Below are 27,025 nucleotides of genomic sequence, written 5' to 3' on the forward strand. Positions count from 1 at the left end.
TGTTTTATTCAAATGGCTGCCATAATCATTTTGGGCAAAACTTATAATGCTATCTTCTGTGTTTTTAAGTTGAACTGTTAAATGTCATTGAAAAAGTACACAGAACCTTTTTGATTTTCTTTTAAAAAAGCAAAAAAAATGGTTCAGTTCAGCACTAAAAGTAAGTGGACCTTCAGCAAAATTTGTGTCCTGGATGCTATGCACAAACAAGTTTAGTGTGGAAAGGTCTGGTTTTTTGTGTGCCTGTAAAACCATATCATTCTACCAGCAATGAAGAATCATGAGGTAGTTGACCATTTTTGGTCCTTAGTTAACAAAACAATCAAAATCTGCACTAGGAAAAATCCTTGAAGACTAACTGTGATATGAAATTTCCATATTGGTTGAACAGTAAAAAAACTAGAGTTTACAACCTAAACAGGTGGTGTGGTTTCAGTCTGTGACTGATACATATATAATTTAATGTATTTATATACCACCTTATATTATTCATTTTTATTTATATATATAATTATATACTGCAAAGTTCCAAAGCAGTGTCCAAAAAAGTTATAATCGTCCACTGCATAAATCAGTTAAAATTAATAACAAAAACAGGAAACATCCTTTAAATTGGTCTGTCTTTATTAGGTTGTATTCAACTAATATTTACTCAGAGTAGACTAACAGGTCCTTTAATTGCAATGGGTCTACTCTAAGTCAAGGTTAGTTGCAAACAACCTGATAAAGACATGTAAAAAAGAGGGCTGTCCTTTGTTGCCTAGGACATGTAGTCCGTTGAGAAACCCTTGATAAGCTTGCTAGAAAAACCTCAGAATTTTTCCAAGCAGTGGTTTAAAAAACACAGCTAGTTCAGTTTTCCTGAATAAAAGCTTTGAAAGTTCATTCCCACTGGAAAGTATGTGGTACCAGGCTTCAACTGCCTTTTTTAAAGTAGCATGTATTTCATTGCCTGAGAGTCACACAAAGACAGACCTTTGCTCTTTCACATCCAGTTAGGAGAAGCATCTGAGGCTTTCCTTGTGCAATCTTTATGGAAATGCAATGTTTCTGTTAACTTTGTAAATTTATGTTATGCAAAGCCAGCAGTTCTCCCTTCTGCAATTTAGAGGACAGCCTGTGGAGCCTGGCAGGTACAACGTGAGGAGGTGGAAGGAGGTCTGAAAGGGCTTGGAAGGCTGCTAATTTACAATGTCTTAAAAAAACCTAAACTGTAAAAATGCCAGCAGAGCTACCAGCAATGAAAGTTACACAGGGATACTCTGTTAAGTTGAGGACTTAGGACAGCGTTTCTCAACCTGTGTGTCCCCAGATGTTGTTGAACTACAACTCCCATCACCCTAGCTAGCAAGGCCAGAGCTTAGGGATGATGGGAATTGTAGTCCAACAACATCTGGGGACACACAGGTTGAGAACCACTGACTTAGGAGAAGGGCTGTAGCTTAATGGTAGACCTTTGGATGCAAATGGTCCCTCGTTCCATCACTGGCAGCTCCCGGTAGGGCTGGAAATGTCTCTTGCCTGAGACCAGGGACAGCCATCACCAGTCATTGCAGATAATACTGAGCTCCCTGGACTGATAGTATAAGGTGGCTTCCTATGTCCTAAATCAGCCCTTTGTGGGGAAGGCCACACCTCAGTGGTAAAGAATCTGCGTTGCATTCAGAAGACCACATCTTTACCAGTTGCACTGGCTCCCGGTGGAGCATCGGGTCAGGTTTAAGGTGCTGATTTTGACCTTTAAAGCCCTTTGTGGCTTAGGGCCCTCGTACTTATGGGACTGCCTCTCCTGGTATGCCCTGCAGAGGACCTTAAGGTCCATGAATAATCATAGTTTAGAGGTCCCGGGCCCTAAGGAAGTTAGACTATCCTCCACCAGGGCCAGGGCCTTCTCAGTGATGGCTCTGACCTGGTGGAATGCTCTGTTCCATGAGACCAGGGCCCTGCAGGATTTAACTTGCTTCCACAAGACCTGTAAGGCAGAACTATTCCACCTGGCTTTCAATTTGAACCTGGCCTGATCTTTTGTTCCCCTTCCTTCCCTCCCCCTTGCCTTTTTGTGAAGATTGCCCACTCTGGGATCCTACAGCTGGTTCTCCCCTGGTCTCCTTGCTGGCCCAAGTGGGACTAATTTAGCCAGCTAGCCCTGGTGATCATCTAATGTTTATTGGATGGATTTTTCCCCTAAATTGATTTTTTATTCTTGATTTTATTGTTATTTACATTATATCGTATTTTATGCTGGTGTTTTTTTTTTTGTAGTATCAATTAAGTGTTTTAAATTTGTTGTTAGCCACCCTGAGCCTGGTTTCCTGAACTGGGAAGGGCGGAGTATAAATAAAAATTTATTATTATTATTATTCAGTCCACAGCATCTGCAGGTAGGGCTGGGAATCTCCCCTTTCTGAAACCTTGACGAGCCACTGCCAGGCAGTATGGACAATGCTGAGCTTGATGGACTAAAGCTCTGACTTGATATAAGGCATCTTCCCGCGTTCCTATCTTCCTGGTTGCAGTACCTGTCGCAGTACCACCTTCCCCTATGCAGTGAGTACTATGAGGTGTGATAGAATGAGCTCCAACAATGCTTAGCCAGCCAACCAGCAAGGTACTGCCCATCTGGGGCTTCCGATTGGCCCATTTGAAGCCCACATTTTGGCAATGAATCCCCACCCCTTGATTCTGCTGCCCAGGGAATTTCTTAACATCTAGCAAGACATGTGAGTCCTAGCTGCTGGGGATGATGGAGAGAGGCAAGGTCCAGAACCGCCACCCTCCTGAGAAGGGAGGAGCGGCCATTTCCACAAAAGAAGCCGAATGCCTCTCAATTGAAATATGGCATAAAGTAGAGGGAATAATTTATTATTTTCTCTTCCTGATATGCAAAGCAGCAGTCAATCCACAATATGGAAAATTTCCACAGAGGTGATGGAGAAAGCAGGAAGAGTGTTATGTACTGAAGTTCTCACCCTGGGCCAGCAGGGGGATACTGTAGATTTTTATGCAAATAAGGGATCGAAAGTGACGTTCAGTTTGCGTCACGTAGGCGCGTCGGTTTGGCCAATCGTGGTTCCAGACGGGCAGCGGCAGTTAGTGAGAGCGAAACAGCTTTCCTTGGCGGACTGGAGTGAAGACTTGGACTTGCGAGTCGGTGAAGGGGGGGGGGTGTCAGACGGAGCCAATCAGCAGACCTTAGCGATGTGGCTCCTTCTGGAACACTTCCGACAGATGGCATCTCTGAATTGACACTTGGCACAGGAATGGTTGCCTTCGCAGCCGGCACATTCCAATTGGCCCTTGGACTTCTTTTGGAACTTCCTGCACTCTCGCTTTGTCTGGTGCACGTCATCATCTCCACTAGAGGATGCCTCATCACTGCTGGCCTCTTCATGATACACTGGAACTGGCTTCCTAGCAAGATGCGGGCTGCTGGCCTTCCGGATCTCCTGGGCAGAGCGTTCGGCAGCTTCCGAGGCCACGGCCTCCTCAATGGCTTTCTGCAGGATGAGGTCTGGCTTGGCGAAGAGACGCCATTGCAGACGGATGTCCCGGACCCCACAGACGATTTGATCCATCAGGGCATCGTCTAAGTCTCGGAACTCGCAGTGCATTGCAGCCTGTCAGAGGGCAGCGGTGTAGTTGTTAATTGACTCCCCCTCTGCCTGGTTCCGGTGGTAGAATGCATGGCAGGCAGCAATCTTGGATGGCTTTGGCGTGTAGTGGTTGCGGAGCTTCTCTTTAATCGTGTCCCACGGTGCTGCCTGGACTGCTACAGGTGCAACCAATGCTTGGGCCGTCTCAAACACCTCAGGCCCACAGAGGCTGAGGAATAGGCCCCGCTTCCGCTCCTGTAATACTTCTGTCAGCTCGTTGGCTTGGAGGTAGCAGTCGAACCGAGCAAGGTGGGAGTCCCATGATTCAGAGGCTGGCGCAAACGGCGGTAGAGGCACAAGTGAAGCCATGATTCCGATGCCGGCGTGGAGGGCGATGGATGGAACACAGTGCTCTAGCCAGAACAGTCAGCTCTGAATTGGTTCTGTTCAGTGATTCAGCTCAGTGATTCAGCTCAGCTCAGAGGGTGGCCGCATCTGGCTGTGCTCTGATGTCCATCGATCCCACCTTCGTCGCCAGTGTTAGTTGTGGGTGAACATATCAGACGACACAGCGATTCCTCAAACAGCTCTTGTTTATTCAGAGGCCAGAACAGAACTGAGCTGAAGGATTCAGTCAGCCTGCTTATATAGAGCTCCAGTACACATAATTGTAACAACTTTCTAAAACTATCCAATCACTGAACATCACTTTTGATCCCTTATTTGCATAACTATCTACAGTATCTCCCTGCTGGCCCAGGGTGAGAACTTCAGTACACCCCGCGACCCTCTCCCAGCTGGAGAGGTGACGCGGGAGAGAGAACGCGGGGCTAAAGAAGCACCCCGCGACCCTCTCCCAGCTGGAGAGGTGACGCGGGAGAGAGAGCGCGGGGCTAAAGAAGCACCCCGCGACCCTCTCCCAGCTGGAGAGGTGACGCGGGAGAGAGAGCGCGGGGCTAAAGAAGCACCCCGCGACCCTCTCCCAGCTGGAGAGGTGACGCGGGAGAGAGAGCGCGGGGCTAAAGAAGCACCCCGCGACCCTCTCCCAGCTGGAGAGGTGACGCGGGGGAGAGAGCGCGGGGCTAAAGAAGCACCCCGCGACCCTCTCCCAGCTGGAGAGGTGACGCGGGAGAGAGAGCGCGGGGCTAAAGAAGCACCCCGCGACCCTCTCCCAGCTGGAGAGGTGACGCGGGAGAGAGAGCGCGGGGCTAAAGAAGCACCCCACGACCCTCTCCCAGCTGGAGAGGTGACGCGGGAGAGAGAGCGCGGGGCTAAAGAAGCACCCCGCGACCCTCTCCCAGCTGGAGAGGTGACGCGGGAGAGAGAGCGCGGGGCTAAAGAAGCACCCCGCGACCCTCTCCCAGCTGGAGAGGTGACGCGGGGCTGTAGAGGTTCCTGCCATAGCCGCGCGTCACCTCTCCAGCCGGGAGAGGGTCGTGGGGCTATGGCATCTTCGCTCCATAGGACGCACACACATTTCCCCTTCATTTTTGAAGGGGAAAAAGTGTGTCCTATAGAGCGAAAAATACGGTATATAAAGTTTCTGAGAAGTCTTCAGAGGCAGCCCATAGCTACATATCCTCTTCAGGGCATTGCACATGGGGCTACCACCTTGCTGAAGCTAAGTGGGCCTATATCCAGTCAGTGCCTGCATAGAGTAGCATCTGGAAAGTCTCATGTACACCCCACCCACCCCCGGTTTTGTGAGAAAATAAATAAATGTAGGACGTGCAGCAATGCTTGGTGAACTGTGTTTAGTTTGTTAGGTGACAAGTTGGGCCAAGTGGGCATCAGCGGTTCATATATTTCACACATAGCCTTGGTGCTATTTGGCTCACTTCACACATGTGATATTCTTATGCAGGCATACCTGACCATTGGTCATGCTGGGTGGGCTTGATGGGAGTTGGAGTCCAGTGACATTTGGAGGGCCACAAGTTCCTCATCCCTAGTCTAAGACAAACCCTGCTGCAGGCCTGTATTTAGAGGCCTGCCTGAGTGCTCTGTAAAGCCCCTACTTAATGAGCCAGTTATTAGTGCCTGTTTGGAGACAAAGTACAACAGACAACACGTAGGGGAAAATGTGTGTGTGGCCATACAGATGGTCATGTGTAAAGACTGTGCATATTTTGAGAAGCCACTATTTCTCAAAGCATGGGCATGAGGCAAAATAAACATGTGTGAGATCTTCACACATTGTTCCCCACTACCACCAGAACTAAGCAGAAAATCTATTGTATTTGAACCAGCCATGTATTAATTATTATTATTTATGAGACACCTCATAAAGTAAATGCTCTAGGCATCATACAAAATAAGAAATAAGAATAAAACACCACAATAAATGAACAACAATAAAACCACACTGCAATAAAAATTCACAAGTAGCTTGAGAGACAAGCCCACATTAAAATCAAATACAAAACCATTGTGATAAAGAGCACAGAACTAAAACATCCATCAGGTTGCATATCTATGTGCACACTTACCTGAGAGTAAACCCCATCGATTACAGTGGGGAATATTTCTGAATAAAAACACATAAATCTGCACTGATAAACTGTGAAATGTGGAGCTGGTGTGTGTTGTATTGTAAACTAAACTTCAAGAACCTTTTTAAAGGGGGGGATGGGGATGGGGAGGAATACATGTGAAACTTCATCCACGGGGAAAATGTGGCAGCATTCCCCGAAACCTTGCCTCCTTCGTCTGGATATTCTAGTGTTTTTGAGTGATAATTTGGTAGGATTAAATTATGTTCATGTGACAGCTCAACCTCACTAATGAGGTACATTTCAGTAAATTGTTGACAGAACTGTCTGGAAGGCTTCTTTAATTTACCAACACATAACAACATGGGGAAAGCATTATTCAAGCCGATGAAGATGAATAAGCAGTGGGGATTGGGGGGGGGGGCAACCTTTCAGCTTTAAGACATGACAACCTGAAAGCATTTTTGTCACTTGCTGTACTTAGCCTGAGGCCGTTGTACCTGTTAGTGTGATTGACTTACCAAAGCAACAGAAGAGATTATGCATTTTAAACACTACATGGTAAAGCGGGGGGGGGGGGGCAGGCTGGGTGTGAGGGGGGTTCTTTCTTCTTTTGGGAGGAGGAGACTGTATTGTGCGAGGGTGTTTTACAGAGAAGAGAATTAGAGGGTTTTTTTATTTAAAAAAAATACATTACCTTCCATCAATCTGCTACATGGGTGCTTTTATCTAAAATAATTCTTGAGGAGCGTCATTGGGAAATACTTCGATATACCACAGCGGAGAGAGAGATTCAGAAGGAAAACATAACCTTTTGCTCAGATGAATAATTTCTTCGAAATGAAGGGAAAGGGGGAGGAAGTGGGAGACAAACTTAATGTCCTCTAATAAAACTGGCATGCTGATTCTAAACAAGTTAATGTGGAGCTAAATATTCTTTTGGATTTTTCCTGGGTCCCTCAAAAGTATTGCAGTCATGTTCCTTTCGCTAGGAAATGTCAGATTTCCACCACCCCCTCTTTCTAAGGGACGAGTGCAGTTCTGTGTTTCAATACACAGAACTGCCACAACACACCTCATTTGGTCCTGCATGAGTCACAGTTCTGCATGTGCCTTCTGACTGGAAAAAGGCAAATTCAGTGCAGTAACTCAGGCAGAGAGAAGATGGGCAACCTCTGCTGAGGGCAAACCCTTTTGCTGTGTCTCTGCACTGGGAGTGACTGAGTGAGCCAGACTTACCAGTTCAGAGGTGTGTTGCAGAATGACCTGCCCACAGCAAAAGCTGAGTGGAAGGGGATAAGACCAGAGCAGTAAATAATGCAGAGATGCAACTGTCAAACTCCTCTGAGGACATGCAATTTTGCTTCATCTCTGTACACTGGGCAGGCTTAGCTAAGCCATTCAATCTCCCTTAGAGCTTTGCAAAGTATTGGAAGACACAAGAACTACCCACTCTGGAAGAATGGCAGGTGAAAATGATGGATTACGTGGAATTGGCGGAAATGACAGGCAGAATCCGAGACCAGGGAGAAGAGTCGGTGGAAGAAGATTGGAAGAAATTTAAAGACTATTTACAGAAATATTGCAAAATTAATGAATGTTAGAATGATGTTGGATTGAAGTTAAGTGGTTTCTAGCTGTAATGGTATAAAAGAATATGAAAAAAATTGGATTTTTAACAGGTAAAAATTTAATGTTATAATATATTAAGATTAAAGATTAGGATAAAATAAGGAGGGAAAGGAATTGCTGAACTAATAAATTGAACTGGAATACAAAAAAGGGAGGTATGAGGAGGTCCGGGAAACAAGTAAATGAAAGATAAGTGACAAAAAGATGGAATTGTTTTTATGTTTTTTACTTTGTATTCTTTCTTTTTTCTTTTTCATTATGTAATATTGTGAAAACTTTAATAAATATTTATTTTTTAAAAAATCAATCTCCCTTAGAGCTGCTCTTCTCCAACTGATGCCAATTAGAAAGGGGCAATGCCAGAACAATGACTCACAGAGAGTTGTGATTCCTGCATGGGCTGGTGGTAAGGAACGGGAAAACCAGTCCCTGGAGAGCAATGGTGGGAGAGAGCTACTGCCTCACTGTCCTGCAGGCATCTGGCTGGTCATAGTGTGTGAGGCAGCACACTGAGGAGCCCTCCAAGCGAGAGCATCTGCCTTTAAATACTCTGCCAGGGTGCTGGGCCAGACGGGGGCCTTTGATGGGCCCTCAATGCTCTTAATTTTTCAACATATTTTCCCACAACACACTAATATCCTCTCATAGCACATCATACTGGGATAACTGCTGAACACATTCTGTCCATGCATTGCTTTGGGGGTTTCTTCACCTCTGTGGAAAAGTGCAAAGTTTTGATGTATCGAATTGTGATGTTTGTTTGTTTGTTCATTGAGAACGTTTTCCAGACGTACGAAGAAGTGTCTCAAGTGAAGAATAACCTGGAAGGCGGAGCAAGGGAAAGGAAAGGCGAACGTCTGACATGGAACAGCTCTTTTCAAATTGTTTCTGAGGACCCCTGCTCCTTGTACTCCTGGTGACAGCTGATTGAAAGCACCGATGCACTGCAGTGACATCAACAACAAAGGAGAAAAATAGAGCCAGGTAACGCAGGCAATGTATCTTAAAACACACACACACACACACACACACACACACCACTTTTTTGAGCTAAAGAAGGCTGATGTATGACTTAGGGGGTTCCGTCCAGTCCAGTTTCATTTCAAACGTCAATGCAAAACCATACATTTTGCAAACAGTGCCATGAATATGTGCAACAAAGAGATGAGCGCAAAGGAGAGTGTGATTGATAAAAACATCATTCACACAGTTTTAAACATATATAAGAACATCAATCTAGACACTAATAGCATGGGCACAGGGAGGGGAGGTTTAAGCCTTCCGTCTCTAGCTATGATCTTGCAGGAAACTGCTACCACCCCACACATACTGCAGTTAGCATTGGAAGCAAGCTCCCAGTTGGTGTCAATAAATTTATATACTGCTTAGAATTAGAGATAGTATCCAGGACAATTTGTCCCATATACCCAATGGTACAGGAGCAAACAATCACAACCCTTTCCCTTAGTCATTATGACTAGGCCAAACATATAGCTTATCTCAATTCTGTTTGACAATGAAATGGGACTAATGTGAAGATGGTAATAAATCCTTAGATCTTTACCTTTTATACTCTGTGAAACGGTGACTGATTACTGGAAGTATTGATAGTGTGTTTTCATTGGACGACACGTGTGCTTTCAGACGTGCTTCCTATATTTGACATTTTAAAGTATATACATGTTTTTCGTTTTTCTTTAAAAAAATACAGTAACAGAATTTCTGGTTTTGTACTGTTCTGAGAATTTGGTCTTTTCGAGCAAATGATTTGGACAATGTTGCTGCAGCATTCTGGATTTCTTTTAGCACAAAATATACTCGGCCCTGATACCTTTGAGGTGTCATTATAAGAAAAATGTGCTTCCTTCACTGAGTTGCTTTCAAACTCAAACATGTCAGACCAGCTGACCACCTAGATCATGCGTAGGCAAACTAAGACCCAGGGGTCGGATCCAGCCCAATCGCCTTCTAAATCTGGCCCACGGACGGTCCAGGAATCAGCGTGTTTTTACATGAGTAGAATGTGCCCTTTTATTTAAAACGCATCTCTAGGTTATTTGTGGGGCATAGGAATTCGTTCATTACCCCCCAAAAAAAAAATATAGTCCGGTCCCCCACAAGGTCTGAGGGACAGTGGACCGGCCCATGGCTGACCTAGATGTATTCTCTCTATTGCAACCGCCAGTGGACATCTCTTTGGTCTAGGGCGGTGGTGGTGGGGGGGCGTTTTTCAGCTGGGATGTGCGCATTCCCTTCTGCACAACCTCCATGGGGCAGGAACAGAGGTGAAAGTGGCTTTTCTGTGGCTCCAGAGAGTAAGACTTTGAATTACAAGAAAGTGAATGAGGGAGCACTTCCTGGTGGTGCAAGCTACTGACACTTCAGAAGGTGGTGGGTTTTCCTTTGCTTTTGTTTTTTAAGTAGAAGAATGTCTAGGTGCGCTTTTTTTTGATAACAAGAATACAAAGCTCAAAATGAATGAACCACAGCTAAAATATTATGTTCATTTTTCACATGGTCTAGTCCTTCCTCTGCCTACCCAACCCCTAATATTCTCTTCTCTGGTCTTCAGAGAGTAGGTGGCAGTGGGGAGGCAGAAAAAGGTCCTCCTCTCCTTCCACTCTGCAAGTTTTAATCTGAAATCTTAGGCGCAGAGCTCAGAAGCTGCTCACGACTAATGAAATTCCCTGTCGCAAAATGCACCTCGAACAACGGGAGATTCAAACACTGCTTTTAAGCCAATGCTGGGTCACTGAATTCCAGTTAAAATCAATTACTTAAAATATGTCACCCTGCCCCTCATCAGCTTCAGTCTCATAACAGGAGGGAAACAAACTAGTAGCAAAAATGTTGCACACCTCCTGTTTTGGAGGCCCAGTTACATGGTATCCTCATTAGCTCCTCCAACCCCAGTTTGACTGGGCCACTTTCTCCTTGCCCCTGATAGTACTCCCTATTTGCTTGCCTTCTCCCTTTGGGTTGAAAAAAGCACCACCAATTTGCACAACTGCAGCATAACTGCAGCCTGTCTGGAAAGATAGCTGGTCCCTACCCATCCAGGTTGGCTACTGGTTTATCCTGTTGCTAATAATAATAATAATAATAATAATAATAATAATAATTTATTTATACCCTGCCCATCTGGCTGGGTTTCCCCAGCCACTCTGGGCAGCTCCCAACAGAATTAAAAGCACAATAAAACATCAAACATTAAAAATCTCCCTAAACAGGACTGCCTTCAGATATCTTCTAAAAGTCAGATAGCTGTTTATTTCCTTGACATCTGATGGGAGGGTGCCACTACCGAGAAGGCCCTCTGCCTAGTTCCCTGTCACCTCACTTCTCGCAGTGAGGGAACCACCAGAAGGCCCTCAGCACTGGAGCTCAGTGTCCGGGCTGAATGATGGGGGTGGAGAGGCTCCTTCAGGTATACTGGACTTTAAAGGGCAGCACCAACACTTTGAACATACTGGGAGCCAAGTTGCAGGAAGGAGTATTGAAATATACTCAGAGTCGCAAAGTGATTTCATGCTCTTTATTCAGCTCATAGTGGTGAGGAGGAATGAATGAAAGTCCCCTCAAAGTATCTGCTTTATATACATTATTTACACAATGGGCTGCACATGATTGGTTAATTCTGGAATTCTACTGTAAGCCAATCAGGTTGTGGATTCACTTATATCTGGAGCATGATTGGGTGGTTCCTGCCAACCAATCATACTGCTGCATTTTTCTTGGACCAATCAGACTGCTGCAGTTTGGATCCTATTGTTCTAGGACCAATCAGACTGCTGCAGTTTGGATCCTATTCAACTCAGTACATAACAAGTATAAAACGACTTCCTTTTCCAGCTGAGTCTTGCTTGAGCAACATGGTCTACCTGTGTCTCATCAGGAGCGTCCCTCCCAGCTAGAGAGTGCCTAGGAGGATGGGGCAGCTCAGGCCTGTTTTCCAGCCCTGTCTCTTGGCTTCAGGCTCCCAGTTTCTAAGACTTACTCTGGACTGCTACTCAGGACTGAGCCCTGAAAAATATTTAGAATGTGGTCCAAGGTTGTTGTTGGGCTTAAACAGGAATTAGCACCTAGAATGGTTAGTTGAAAATGTGGCTGCACTTCACCTGGGAAGCTGTCACAGTAAAAGAGTAGTAAAAGAAAAGTAAAAGGGCATTACCCTTTATACTAATGAGGAACCCACTGTTCAAACAGATAAAGGATCCATTCACCCAAACCAAGTTTGCAATATGGAAGTCATGCCACTCCTGTCTTTCCCTGGTTTGTTCTTTGTTATCTCCATTGCAACGCTGCACAGGCTTAGTTGATGTTACTGAAATATCTCAGACTCGAATGTGAATTTCATGCTCTTTATTCAGCTCATAGTAGCAATGAATGAAACTTTTTTTTTTGCGTTTTAAAATTTTATTAATTTCCCATTATATTTACATTATATCCATATTTAGTACATCTTATACATTTTGGACTTCCTACAACGTCCTTGACATTCATTCGTATTTGTTTCTTTCTAACGCATTCCGATCTTACATATTGCCATTCTTACCTCCCTTCGTACATTATTTCCATTAAGCAATACTTCTTAGTGCTTTACAGTGCCTCTTTAAATCCCACTAGCGTTGTATTTACAAAACATTTGTTCTCCAGATAACCCGTAAATTTCCCCCAGTCTTCAATAAACTTTTGATCCTTGATATGTCTAATTTTCCCTGTTAATTTATCCAACTCGGCATATTCAGTCAATTTTAATCTCCACTCTGCTATCGTTGGGATTTCTTTCTGCTTCCATTTTTGCGCTACCACAATTCTAGCTGCCGTTACCGCATACTGGAAGATTTTACAATCCTTTCTTTTGATGTCCTTTCCCACAATACCTAACAGAAAAGCTTCTGGCTTTTTTACAAAAGTATAACTTAGCATCTTTTTCATTTCATTGTAGATTTCATCCCAGAAGCTTTTAACTTTCTTACATTCCCACCATAAATGATAGAACGTCCCTTCCTTTTGTCTACATTTCCAGCATTTGTTATCTGTTTTGTACATCTTAGCTAGTTTTACAGGTGTCATATACCACCTATATAGCATCTTCATTACATTTTCTCTTAGTAGCGTACATGCCGTAAATTTTATATTCACTCTCCACAGTTTCTCCCAATTTTCCAGTTGAATATCATAGCCGAAAGCAATGAATGAAACTTTCCCCAAAACGTCTAGCTATATATACATTATTTACACAATGGGCCCTGTGTGATTGGCTATTTCTGGGCTGCTCCAGTAGGCCAATCAGGTTGCGGATTCACCTCCTCCAGAAGCCTGATTGGCTGCTCCTGCAGGCCAATCAGGTTGCTGATTCACTTCCACTTGGAGCTGGATTGGGTGGTTCCTGTGGACCAATCAGACTGCTGCATTCTGGATCCTATTGTTCTAGGATTCAGCTCAGTACATAGCAGTTACATTGAATAAACAAATAATTAACAAATGGTTCAGGTGGATATAGATAGTATGGGCATGCTCTTTCACTGTCTCCTGAGACAGACAGATGCCAACAGCTGGTGAAATGAAAAGGTTTTTAAAAACCCATACCAGGTGAACTGGGCTGAACTGGGGGTGATTTTCACATTTCTGAGTTGAATCACACTGTTAACTAAGTGTCTTGATGCAGATCATGGACTCCCTAAGCTTCTGGGAGGCTGTATGACTTGGTTGTCCAGAAAGTGCATGGACACCCCACCTCCCGAGATATTAGACCAAGCAGGCTGAAAAAACATCCCGACCCCAAGAAGGGAGGGGTGGAGAAGTGGGAGATCTTTCATTTTGAGGAACAGGTCAAGCTTTTCATCACCGTGAATCCTAAGGCCCCCAATTGGGGGAGGAATTAAAAACTGCACTTTTTACATGGGCCTGTGCCTTCCCCTGTGCAAATGAGTGGAGAGATCTCTACTCTCACGTGGGGTCAGTGGGTCATCGCTGAGGATTTATGCTATTTATTCACCATCCCTTCCCTATCCAAGGCAATTAAGAAATCACTGTATCCCGAATAATCCATGGGTTGCTTATTGGAGAGTCTGCCTCCCAATTCCTCTCACAGAGCTACCTATAATTCCAGAACGGCTTGACAATCAATTCCTCTTCCCAGGGAACTCTGGGATTTGTAGTTCTGTGAGGAGACTAGAGAGTCTCCTGATAAACGCTCAGTACTCTTAACAGAATACAGTCCCCAGAACTCTTTGGGGGAGGCCATGACTGCTTGAAGTGGTATCACAGTACTTTAAATGTATGGTATGAATGTAGCCGATGTTTGGATGATCCAGTATGAATACAGAACTAACACACTATTATTGAAACAACCATAGAATCATAGAGTGTGAAGGGACCCAGCCCTCCGCCCTCTCCCCCCGGTAATGCACAGCTCAGTGACACACAGCAGAATATGCCTGCAAAAACTCCACCAGTCTCGGAGTGGTTATTGTGGGGTTTTTTTGCCTGCTGCCTAAGAAGGTGCCCACTGAACATTCTTTTTCCTTTGCTGTCGTCCTGTCCTGTTGTTAACTTTGACTGCAGATTGTTTTAGCTGTGCTGGTTTTTATTGGGTTGTTTTACTATATGCTTTTAAAATGTGCACGCAGTTCTGAGTACCGTTTGTAGCAGAGAATTGTGGCATAAAGATGCTAAAAATCAGTGTTGGCCTCCTTCCCAAATGGTGTGAATCCGAGAACCCGCCAAAGAACATTCTAGAAGACAGAACAGGATAGGTGAGAGGAGAAGTGGTGAAGTTGAAAATGTTTGTGTGCACCTATACACACACAGGTGCTCATTGTGGCACTTGTCTCAGGAAAATTAATGAAAACAGTGTATAGCGTTTGGATTGGCGATGGGCGAGACCAAAGAAAATGCTTCAGCCTAAAGCCCTTGCCCCTTTAATCCAGCCTTGATTGAGTGTGTTTGTTTTTTCTTATAAAAATGTATACTCTGATATTTACGCATGCATTACTTAAGGAGGTTTGCAGTAGTTAAACTCACAATATGAAATCAGAAGCGCAAAATCAACCAAGCAAAGGCCAGGACATAAAACATCTATTCCAGTGTGTCAAGTTAAAAGCCCGCAGAAATGATAATTGCAAAGCATTCAGAAGCCAGAGGAAGGCAGTCAGAGAGGGAGCTATTTGAACATCACAGACAAGCTGTTCCTCCAGTATTGATATGGCCGCTGAGACAATGCATTTATAAACAATGCATATAGTATTCTGATTCTGAAATAGGATCGTTTTGCATAACTTCAAACCCCACTATAAATGAGCGGGTTTTTTTGAGAGAAGCATTATTAACATCATGCATCCATCCTGGAGCAATTTGTTGAGCTTTTGCAAAACTGCATCAGATTCAGACTATAAATGTCAACACTGCCATTTTTTATGTTGACATCTCCTTCCTCCCCACCCCCGCTCCCTGTCAAGTGCCATTGTTGGTGTCTCGTTGGTTCTCGCCCACCCTGGCTGCTGGGCTAATGCAGTTGGGCTCGGCATCTGCATGATCCATCACATCCAGGCTGAAGCGTATAAATCATCTCGTGAGGTTTCTGCTCTCGTGCTTCGACAGTGACAGATTCGGTTTCATCGGGGTCCTGCAACCCCATTGGCTTCCCCCTTCCCCTATGACTAAGGAACAGCAGCAGGCACCGGGAAGAGCATTTAGGCTATGGAGCCTCGGCGCTCCTTTCCCATCGCCACCATGTCCGCCGTAAATGGAGACTCTAGGGAGCAAGTCATGGCCTTCCCATCGTCTCTCCTTTCATCAGAGCCACAAAGGCTTAACCTGAACACAGGGCCTAATAACTGCCCTGCTCTGCCTATATAAGGCACAGCAGCAACAGCCGGGAAGCCTGCACGGTTTCTTGAACTGCCATCCATCATGCCTTGCTCAGTTCTTCCGCTTGGACTCCTGAGTCACCTTAATGGCTGAGGGCCAAACTATACATAGCATGCAATTGCAAGTAAATTTACCTGAGTCTTCTTTCTCTCTCCCCCCCTTTTTTTTTGAAAGAAATGTGGTTGGAAGATACCGTTTTGAGCTGAACACTGTGTGGAGAAGGGCTGCTCAGCCCTTTCCCCTTTGGGCTCTTTTCACACTCAAAATCCTTCTGGGTTGCTTTTCTTCATGGGGGGGGGGATACATATGGGTTTTCCTTCTAGGTGGTGAAAAGCAGCTACGGTTGCTGTTGAATAGGAAAGTAAAAAAAAAACAACCAACCTTTTACAACAATTTTAGAAAACAACTATAAAGATAAAAAGATAAAAAACAACAGCAGTACATATATAAAATTAATTTAGATCCAGGACAGAAACCAAGTGGGATATTTTAGCAGGCAATGGAAAGTCAATAGAGAAGGTGCCTGTCTGATAGGCAGTGTGGGGCAGGTGCTGTCACACTAAAGCCCCAATGTGGATTGGACCTCTTGATATGATGGTATCTGTAGGATGTCCTCTCCCACACAACACAGTGATTGGTTGGGTGTGCAGAGGAGTCATGTCTGCAGCATTAGGAATTCCTTTCCAATGCTAAGAGCCAAGGCTGTCATAGTAGTAGTAGTAGTAGTAGTGGTAGTAGTAGTAATACCGGTAATTTATTATTTGTACCCCGCCCATCTGGCTAGGTTTCCCCAGCCACTCTGGGCGGCTTCCAACAAAGATTAAAAATACATTAAAATGCCACACATTAAAAACTTCCCGGAACAGGGCTGCCTTCAGATGTCTTCTAAATGTCAGGTAGTTGTTTATCTCTTTGACATCTGGTGGGAGGGCGTTCCACAGGGCGGGCGCCACTACCGAGAAGGCCCTCCATCTGGTTCCCTGTAGCTTTGCTTCTTGCAATGAGGGAACCGCCAGAAGGCCCTCGGAGCTGGACCTCAGTGTCTGGGCAGAACTTTAGCACCCCCAAATTTACTTTAGCCCCCAAATTAACTTTTATTATGCTTATGTCACTATTACCATTTGATAAATAGCACTCACGCCTGCGCGGCTCCAAAAGGAGGGGCTTTTTTGTGCTTTGTGTTGAAAACCAGCTTTTCTAAAGAAGACAAAGAACACATTGGGAGTCGGTGTAAAAACTCCATGCATGCACTTACGGTCGTAGGGAGGTGTCTGAAAGATGAGACGGGCGGGCATTGTGCGCATGCATGGGAGAGCCATCTTGGGCAGCCTTTCGTTGTGGGAGCAACCTTATTTCTAGAGGAGCTCGGAGGGCCCTTGTGAGCACAAATATACGAGTTCTTCTTGGGAAGGTTCCGGAGCCTGTGCGCGAGAGCAGTCACGTCAAAGGCGCCACTGACCCCCCGCCACATAGCAGCCCAATACAATATGCTTAGGCGGCTTCAGCAGCAGGGGCCTGGCACCCCCCAGAATTCAGCACCCGGGTGCCCCACACCCCTTACACCCCCTAGTAAAGACGGCCCTGGTAAGAGCTGTATGACTGTGAAATTGACTCCCTCTGAAGGACCTCCCTCATTGGAGGTTTTCCCACAGAGCTTGGATGGCCATCTTTCAGGGATTCTTTACGTGAGATTCCTGCACCGCAGGGGTTGGACTGAATGGCCTTCAAGGTCCCTTCCACCTCTACGATTCAAGCCGCGTGTAACCAGGGGGAGCAAGATGCAGCCAGCTGTGAAAAATGACAAATCTGATTACTCATCATATCTGGTTCCTACAACGAGCTTTCTCTTTGAGGAGCAGCCGAATAGGTAAGTGTGAGGCAGGGAGAGGGAGCAGGTTATCAGGCTGGCTTTATCTTTTAGATCCGATTGGGATATTTTCCCTGGAGGCATGACTTTCGTATAGGGAAAGTTTGGAGCCCAGAGGAATTCCAAGGCAGGCACTTCATTTATTTACCGTAATTATTATCAGTTGGTTAACATGTTAAATTTGTATCCTGCTTTCCCCGCAGGTGAAGCTGAAGGTGGCTCTTACGAGAGACCCAGCCAGCGAGGGGAAGTAGCTGCCGCGAGCTGTGAAAAATGGCTTAATGAGAAGCTTGATTATGCGTAAGATTTTGCATTTGCTGTTATTAACAAAGAAGAAGAAAACGAAAAATGCATCCGTTGCCGGAAAGGGAAGGTGTGTGTGTGTGTGTGTGTGTGTGTGAGGGGAGGGGGCAGTTGGGAGCGCTATCATAAATTCTGAGTTACCATAAATTTCTGATAAAGAAATTAAGTAGGCTCAAGTTTAATCACACCACCAGTAAATCAAATATCAAATTTAAACCAATGAATTACAGAGAGTCTCCTCACAGTCACTTAGCATTGATAAATTAGTAATGTAATATTAAATTATTCATATCCTTTCTCCCCCCTCCCCCTCCTCCTTAGGACTATAATGATATACTGTACACAGCAATGATAATTTACTTAGGCTGAGTCCATTCATTTAATTATGCTGCTAAACTTGGTAGGCCAATTGGTCATCATGAGAGTTTCCAGGCAAGCTAATCACAAATATATAGAACATGTCCCTTATTGTCCCCAGCGGCTAAGTGCTAAAATGCTATTTAGTACTCAGAAGGTTAATGTCCTGCTTATGTAAATTGTCCAATTTAACATTCAGCAGCAGTATCATAAATTCTGGCTCCAGGATTTCATTAAACGTATGTTCAAACTAGTTGACCTTAAAGGTTAACAAGCACAAGTTAAACAGGACAATTATTTAACTCGCTTCTTATCAAGAGACTGGAGCACTAGCCATTTAACAGTTCTGCATACTTCACAATTAGAATTCTTAAAAGGTCCCCGATAAAGCTGCAGGTCATGAATTTTCATAAGGATGTCAGATAATAACTATTTATCTGTGCTTGTTTTTCACTCTTATAAACTTAAACTTTGATCTTAACATTCAATTAGAAACAATTCCGGTGAGAAGGACTAGGTGACTCAAGGATCTTGCCTTTGTGTTCGTTTTCGTCTAAATTATGCGTCCAGAAGTGTGGCATCAATGAAACAAGTTTGGAAGTTATAGGGGAAGTTATCCCCGTGCAGAGAAAAATGCTCTGCACTTCCGCCTCGGAGCTGGACACATCACTAAAATGCTGGCTGTGCCATTTATGTCACCCAAATACAATTTTTATTGTGGCTGGCAGCGTTATCTGATTAATTGGTGTAATTAATCAATTGATTTAACTGGAGATTTAAAATGTGGATTTTTAAGTAGGTATTAATCAGACGTGCTCCCAGGTCCAATGGGCAGCTGATCTCCTTGTGTACAAAGGGTCTTCAGATTGTTTTCCAGCAGCGGCTGAGGAGTTTGGGAAGCTTATTAAGGATTCCTCAATGAGATCACTAGCATCCCTGAAACGCTGTCTGTCTGTCTTTATTACTATTCATTTAGGGTATATCTCTCTGCGTTTTGACTCAAACAGACCCCCACAGTGGCTCACAACAACAATACCATGTTTTAACTTGATAGGTTAACCGAATATCATAGGTCAGAAACAAATTGAAGTGACTGATTTTTTTAAATAAAAAAATAAACCGACAGAAGCAACGGCAGTTAAATACACCCCAAAACCAGACTCAATAGAACCCAGATGCAACATACATCACCTAAAAAGAAAAAAAGATAAATCAGGATTTATTTGTGTGTTTTATTTAACAGAATTTGTTTCCTGTTTAATTGTAAAAACTTCTAAGTGGGTCAAGTAAAAGATATATTAACATTATCGATAAAAGTCAGAAGTTAAAAACAAGTACCGGTAAGTGTAAAAGATTTTTCAAAACAGAAATACAAACAGCAGTTTAAAAAAAAATTAAAATGCATAGTAAAGTACATATTAGCATTACATATCTCAGTAGACTTGCCTTTAAATATGGTGTTTAGCAGCTGCTGTAAACAGTACAGTGAAGGCATCTGCATGATCTCAATGAGCAGGGAGTTTCAGAGCATGGGTGCAAAAAGATTGGTTCTTTTTAAGTTTGGAATAAACATTACATGTTAAAATGGCAGCTCCACATATCAAAGTCACGTGAGTGGGCATATATCAAGTAAGGTGATCCTTTCAGCAAACTGGTCTCAAGCGATTAAACACTTTTAATACAAATAGTAACCTTTAATTTGGCCTGGTGTAACGTGAAGGTTTCCTTCCTGTCAGCAATCGTGCTGCAGCATTCTGAGTTACGATGAGCCCCATTTGGGAACACATTCCACCATCTTGGTGGTGCTTCTCCTAACCATAGCTGTCAAGCGTCCCTTATTTGGAGGGACAGTCCCTTATTCCAGCGCCATGTCCCGCTGCTGTCCCTTATTGATGGATGTCCCTTAAATGATGTCCCTTAAATTTCAAAGGAAGCAGCTCCTCTTCCTCCCTCCCTGCCGGCCAGGGAGGAGGGAGGCTCCAGCTGTGTTGCTTGGCTGTGTTGCTCACCCAATAAGAAATCTAAGAACGACTGGGGGGTGGAGCTTGCATGCCTTGTGTGTGGCTAGTTAATGCAAGCTGAGGGGTTTTTTGAATGCTGGACGCCATTTTGTTGCACGTGCTGCTGCAAACTTTGCAGTGCAAAGCCAGGCCGGGGAGCCATCTTAAGTTGAGGCTGCATAGGCCTTGTGGTGCATGTGATTCAGATTCTATTTAGTTGAACCTCTGGTTACAAAGTTGGTTGGACAGTGTTCTCAAAGCTACCAGCATGAGTTTGACCAAACTGCAGGAGGACAGGAAGACTGGAGTGCCTGGAACAGGTGAGGCTGCAGGTCCCTTATTTTGACTGCTGATCCCTTATTTTCAAGGCTGCTGGTCCCTTATTTCCAAATGTGTAAGTTGACAGCTATGCTCCTAACTCCCATCCCAAAACATGTCAGCAGACACTCTTACTTGTACAGTGGTACCTCAGGTTAAGAACTTAATTCGTTCCAGAGGTCCGTTCTTAACCTGAAACCGTTCTTAACCTGAAGCACCACTTTAGCTAATGCGGCCTCCCGCTGCCACCGCGTTGCCGCTGCGCGATTTCTGTTCTCATCCTGAAGCAAAGTTCTTAACCCGAGATACTATTTCTGGGTTAGCGGAGTCTGTAACCTGAAGCGTATGTAACCTGAAGCGTATGTAACCCGAGGTACCACTGTAAACTGTTTTAAGGTTCCCAACCCCCTACAATCAAGTGGTATATAACTGATATGAAATACTGTAAGAACAAGGAAGTGAGCTTTATTAAGCAGAATAATGTTACAGACTCAGCAGCAGGAAAGGAGCTAATCCAGACCCAGAGCTCTCACGAGGCAAAGGGTTGGCAGAGAAGACCCCAAGTGAAAATCCAAGGGCCAAGACTCGTGGGTCCAAGACCAGCGAAGAGAAGTTCAAGACGGGCGCTGAGAGAGGCTCACCCAATACGTTTTCCTCTCCCGTCCACCAAACTTTAAAGCTGATGCTTGTCATAACCCTTAATTGCAAGAGGTTACTGTGCCTTCAAACATGGCCCAGTGGAATAAATTGCAAATTGTGTTATTGTGTAGTATTTAACTAAAGCATTAAAAAACAAATAACAAACAAACCCTGAAAATGCCCTCAGACCAACAACAGCAAAAAAAGAAGACCATCCTTGATTTGGGGAATAAAGGTAACATTTCAAAGAAAATCTGATTCACAGCTACATTTCTTCGTTCATTGCTGTAAGCCTCTCTTTTACTACCCTTCGTAAAACATAACAACAGCCTGGGAAAATGTGGAGTCAGGAAATCAACCCAACCTGTGTTCTGCTGCATGGCCCTGGTTTAGGGTGTTGGAATTTTGTCCCCCCTTCTCTCTAGCTGCATACACACCATACATTGAAAGAGCACACAAACACACACATACTCATACATACCGACGAATGTAGTTTATCCGTCAGAGCTACTGAGTTCCTGCCTTGTGGAAGTTCTTGCTAACAGAAGTTCAGTTTTTTCTCAGATGACGATTAAAAACTGTATTCTTCAGACTGGTGTTTAGAATGTGATTTATTTCTTTTGTGTGTTTTTTAACCAAGCGGTTTTTGTTGATATGCTGTTGGTGTTTTTACTGTTGCTATTGTAGCATTGTGTTTTTATGTTGTATACTGCTTCGCCGTATTTGCAGTGCGTTTTACAAATAATTAAGTAACTAAATAAATAAATACTTAATTATTTGTAAAACACACTGCAAATATGGCGAAGCAGTATACAACATAAAAACACAATGCTACTATAGCAACAGTAAAAACACCAACAGCATAATTAAGTAACTAACTAAATAAATAAGGGACGCGGGTGGCGCTGTGGGTTAAACCACAGAGCCTAGGACTTACCGATCAGAAGGTCGGCAGTTCAAATCCCCACGATGGGGTGAGCTCCCGTTGCTCGGTCCCTTCTCCTGCCAACCTAGCAGTTCGAAAGCATGTCAAAGTGCAAGTAGATAAATAGGTACCGCTCCGGTGGGAAGGTAAATGGTGTTTCCGTGTGCTGCTCTGGTTCGCCAGAAGCGGCTTAGTCATGTTGGCCACATGACCCGGAAGCTGTACACCGGCTCCCTCGGCCAATAAAGCGAGATGAGCGCCACAACCCCAGAGTCGGCCATGACTGGACCTAATGGTTAGGGGTCCCGTTACCTTTAACTAAATAAATACAAATAAGGATACAGTATTGCTATGTCATTGTAATGTATTTTCCACTAGCACCAGAGAGGGGCAGTAAGGAGCAATTCTGTCCTGGCCACCAGGTTGGATGGAGAGAGGCTTACTTGGTTAATATTGCTTCTTTGCTTTAATTTTGCACAGGAAATTACTTTAGTTTGGATTTAATTCTTCCAGTCGATCCTTGAGAGGTATTATGCTTTAACAGCGCAAGGAAAAACAAAGATTAGATGAAGGTTAATATCCCGTGGTCTTTCCAAAGTAGGTGTCTGCAGAGTTTAGTTAAAAGAAAATAAAAAGGATCTTCTAGCATAAAGGATATGTCAGTGTTTTATATCCTTGTGCACTGTGTGCCTCTTCCAAATTTCATCTCTTGAATTACTGGCTCCAAACTCTGCCGGAAAGGGGACATAAATAAACCGGAATGGCTAATAGACTAAAAACACTTATGATCAGGTTTTCATAACTAACATTATTGATAGCTTCCTTTGAACACACACTCCTATACAGTGCAATTTTCTTTTTGAAAGTAAGATTTAGAACCCTATTTGCAATAAAAAAGGCTAACACATGCAAATAAAAGGAGAGAGATAGGCGAGAATCCATTACGTAGCTACATGCCATGGACTTGTACAGAGAGTATAAAGGGACACCCTTTTCTGAAGACAAAAAGGAGGCAGCCTTTTGCAAGGTTCCATCAGGGCTTCTCACACACACCTCTCATAATTAGTTTTAAAAGGGTCTGGATAATATTTTCTTATCTTTGTCACAGCCCTGGAAGCACAAAGCCTAATTTTCAGGCTTGATCTGGGAATGATGTCACGCAGTCCTTTGCTGTAATATCTACTGGCCTGGTCCCGCAGTGAAATTTTATGCACTCAAGTTGCCCTGCATATAAGATAGGAGCAGTTATTTTGCTGAAAATCCAGGAGGATGGAGTGGGGAGAAAAGAGAAGGGATGTAGCTTAAGTGGTAGAGGATTCCCTTTGCAGAAGGTCCCACATTCAGTTCCCAGCATCTCCAGGTAGAGCTGGGAGAGACCCGTTTCAGAAACCCTGGAGAGCTGCTGGCAGTCAGAGTAGACAATACAGTGGTGCCCCGCAAGACGAATGCCTCGCAAGACGGAAAACCCGCTAGACCAGTGTTTCCCAACCTTTTTTGGGCAAAGGCACACTTGTTTCATGAAAAAAATCTCGAGGCACACCACCATTACAGCCCCGTGACGTCAGTGCGCAGCGTCACGCCGGGAGGGACATGAATTGCTAGCAAATTACATAATCACCTCCTTGAGGGCTGGCTCATCTTCTCCGAAGGCAGAACTCCATTAATTAACAGCACAGATTCACACCATAGCCAAGACGAGGGGGGAAAACCTCAGTCATGCACAGTCATGCACATGTGGGGGCTAAATGAGGACGAAGACCGGGCAGAGAGCAGGGTTCAAATCACCCCACCTGGCCAGGACAATCTCTGGGTGCTCCCTTGGGCCACTCGCCTGACCCACCTCGCAGGGCTGTTGTTGCGAGGATAACACGGGGAGAATCACGCGCGCCCCCGGGAGCTCCTTGGAGGAGAAAGCGGGCGATGAATGCAATGCACGAAATATATGAGAGGCGACCAGGTTTTGCAGGTGAGGGGCCCCCGCCAGCCTCCGCTTCCAACACCCGGCGCAACGACGCCGAAGTTTCCCCCCGGGCTCGGCTCGGGGAGCAGCGCTGCTCCCCCCCGGCTCCCCTTCGCCCTCCCGGCTCTCTCTGCCGCCCACTGGGGACCCCCCTCACCTGCCAAGTCCGGAGCGCCGGTGGAAGTTGCATGCATGCATGCAGGGCGCCGCGTTGCCATTGCATTGCACTGCACTCCATGCAACGCCTGCACGCATGCATTGCCTTGCACGCCCGCCAAGGGGTCTCCCCGCGGTCCGATGCGTCCCCTCCGGTGCGGATGCAGCATTGCAAAAATAAAAAAACCCCCGACGCAGCCCTACCTGGGGGGCAGCCTCCGCCTCCGCCGCTCCGCCTCCGCGGGGATCCCCGGGCTCCATCCTGCTGCCCGATCTCCGCGGGGGCGCAGGCAGGCTGCGCGGGGTCTGCGCGGAAGAGCCCCTGCCCGCCCGGCCGCCGCCGCTGTGCTCATTCCATGGCCGGGAGAAGAGCGCTTCAAACAAAACGCCCGGGCCACCAGGCCACGCTGGGAAACGTAGTTCGCGCACCCCGTGCGGGCGCGGAGCCCAAGGGCGAGGGGACTACGGATCCCGGCAGCCCCCGCACCGGGGACGGAGGGGTAGAGGCCGGGTGCAGGGATGGAGGGACGGGTGGGCGAGCGAGTGAGTGAGTGGCAGCCGCCAAGCCTTGGCCGAGAGCCAGGAAGGGCCTCCCCGGAGGAGGAGGGAGGTGCAGAGCGGGAGGGAGGGAGGGAAGCCCAGGGGTCATCTAGTGACGGCGCCCCAATCAAAAATTTGACTTTAAAAAAAAATCTTTCAAATTTTTTAATTTTTCCCGCGGCACACCAGGCAACATCTCGCGGCACACTAGTGTGCCGCGGAACAGTGGTTGGGAAACACTGCGCTAGACTAAAGGGTTTTCCGTTTTTGAGCTGCTTCGCAAGACGATTTTCCCTATGGGCTTGCTTTGCAAGATGAAAACGTCTTGCAAGTGTTCCGATTTTTCCCCCGCTCCCCCCTTTTTCTAAGCCGCTAATAGCCTTTTAGCCACTAATCCTTTAATAGCCGCTAAGCCTTTAATAGCCGCTAAACCGCTAATAGCGCTAAGCCGCTAATAGGGTTGCTTCGCAAGATGAAAAAACCGCTAGACGAAGAGACTCGCGGAACGGATTAATTTCATCTTGCGAGGCACCACTGTACTGAGCTAGATGGACCAATGGCCTGAATTGCTAAAGGCAGCTTCCTTTGTTCCTAAGAGCAGCTCTCCCAGCTCACACTAAGTGGTCCATCTAGCCCAGCTTCCTTTTGCCCCAAAGTGGTCAGGCAGATCTGCCTTTGGAAAGCCCACAAGCAGGGCACAAAGGCAATTGCTCCCTTATGCTGTTGTTCTGCTGCAGCTGTTAGTCGGAAGGCTGTTCCCTCTCAATGTTCAGAAACCTTTTTCCAATCTGGGGCCCAGCTGTCCAGTTGTCTGGGGCCACGGCTCCCACCAACCCCAGCCACCACCACAGCCAAAACAATGGGAGAACACAAGATTGGGACAGCCTGACATAAAGGCTGTATTATGTTTTGTATTTGTTTACACTGACTAGCAGCACCTCTCTAGAGTTTCAGGCAGCCGGGCATGCCAAGCCCTGCCTGGAGAGGTCAGGGATTCAGCCTGGTACCTTTTGCTTGCAAAGAAGAAGAGTTTGGATTTGATATCCCGCTTCATCACTACCCGAAGGAGTCTCAAAGCGGCTAACATTCTCCTTTCCCTTCCTCCCCCACAACAAACACTCTGTGAGGTGAGTGGGGCTGAGAGACTTCAGAGAAGTGTGACTAGCCCAGGGTCACCCAGCAGCTGCATGTGGAGGAGCGGGGAAGCAAACCCGGTTCACCAGATTACGAGTCTACCGCTCTTAACCACTACACCACACTGGCACTACATCACACTGGCAAAGCAATGCTCTCCCACTGAGTTGCAATATTTCTCCTTAAAGTTGTACCCATGCGGGCCCTCTTCAATCTTCGAATGGATGCACATAGGTCAAGGGTGGAAATTTATGGAGATTCTGTGAGTGGCTGGGTACAGGCATAGGTGGGGCAGCCTGTTTTGTACAGGGCTGCCTTCCCCTTGAAGGTACAGGCATGTGGCTCTTTGAGTCATTTTTGTCACTTTTTATTTATTGCATTTGTATCCCACCTTTCCTCAAAAGAATTCTCCTCCTCCCCATTTTATCTTCACAACAGCCCTGTGAGGTAAGTTAGGCTGAGAGATGGTGACTGTCCCAAAGTCACCCAGTGAGCTTCACAGCTGAGTAGGAAACTTTGGTCTCCCATCCTAGTCCAACACTTTAACCACTACACTACACTGGCTCACCATTTGGCTGCAGTGGCTGGTACACCAGCTTTAGCCATTCCTGGACAGAGGTAGGTCGGATATTCATGCTATGGGAACTTCCAGGTGGAATTATGAAAATGTGCTGTATATGGGTCTGTCCTTGAAAATGGTCTGGAAGTTGCAACTGTTGCAGCCAGGTTGCTAGTGGGTGTCGTGGAATAGACAGTGTGGGGTAGTGGTTATAGAGTGTCAGACTTGCACCTGGGCGACCTGGGTTCAAATCCCCACTCAGGCATAAAGTTCAGTTGGTAACTTTGGGTCAGTCATTTAACTCAGGGGTCAGCAACCTTTTTCAGCCGTGGGCCGGTCCACCGTCCCTCAGACCATGTGGTGGGCCGGACTATATATTTTTTTTTGGGGGGGGGAATGAATGAATTCCTATGCCCCACAAATAACCCAGAGATGCATTTTAAATAAAAGCACACATTCTACTCATGTAAAAACACCAGGCAGGCCCCACAAACAACCCAGAGATGCATTTTAAATAAAAGGGCACATTCTACTCATGTAAAAACATGGTGATTCCCGGACCATCCGCTGGCCAGATTTAGAAGGTGATTGGGCCGCACCTGGCCCTCAGCCCTTAGGTTGCCTACCTCTAATCTAACTCATTCTCAGCCATACTTACCTCACAGGTATGTTGTG

General features: G+C 45.6%; 1 protein-coding gene across 8 annotated transcripts in view; it reads left to right on the plus strand.

Annotated features, from left to right (window-relative positions):
• The window catches only part of LOC309529633 (uncharacterized protein), a 69,547-nt gene extending 51,715 nt beyond the window's left edge, over nt 1-17,832 (plus strand). For 7 of the 8 annotated variants that reach the window (XM_082218046.1, XM_082218049.1, XM_082218045.1 and 4 more), the window contains 2 exons: nt 8,494-8,701; nt 17,663-17,832. In XM_082218046.1, coding sequence (XP_082074172.1) covers nt 8,494-8,637 — 144 coding nt within the window. In that variant the 3' untranslated portion in view covers nt 8,638-8,701; nt 17,663-17,832. The remainder of the gene's footprint in view (nt 1-8,493; nt 8,702-17,662) is intronic. The other variant, XM_082218051.1, reaches the window with a different exon arrangement.
• Nucleotides 17,833-27,025: the final 9,193 nt, after the last annotated feature.

Source organism: Podarcis vaucheri (genome assembly GCF_965113315.1).
Source record: "Podarcis vaucheri genome assembly, chromosome: 3".
Taxonomy (NCBI): Eukaryota; Metazoa; Chordata; class Lepidosauria; order Squamata; family Lacertidae; genus Podarcis; species Podarcis vaucheri.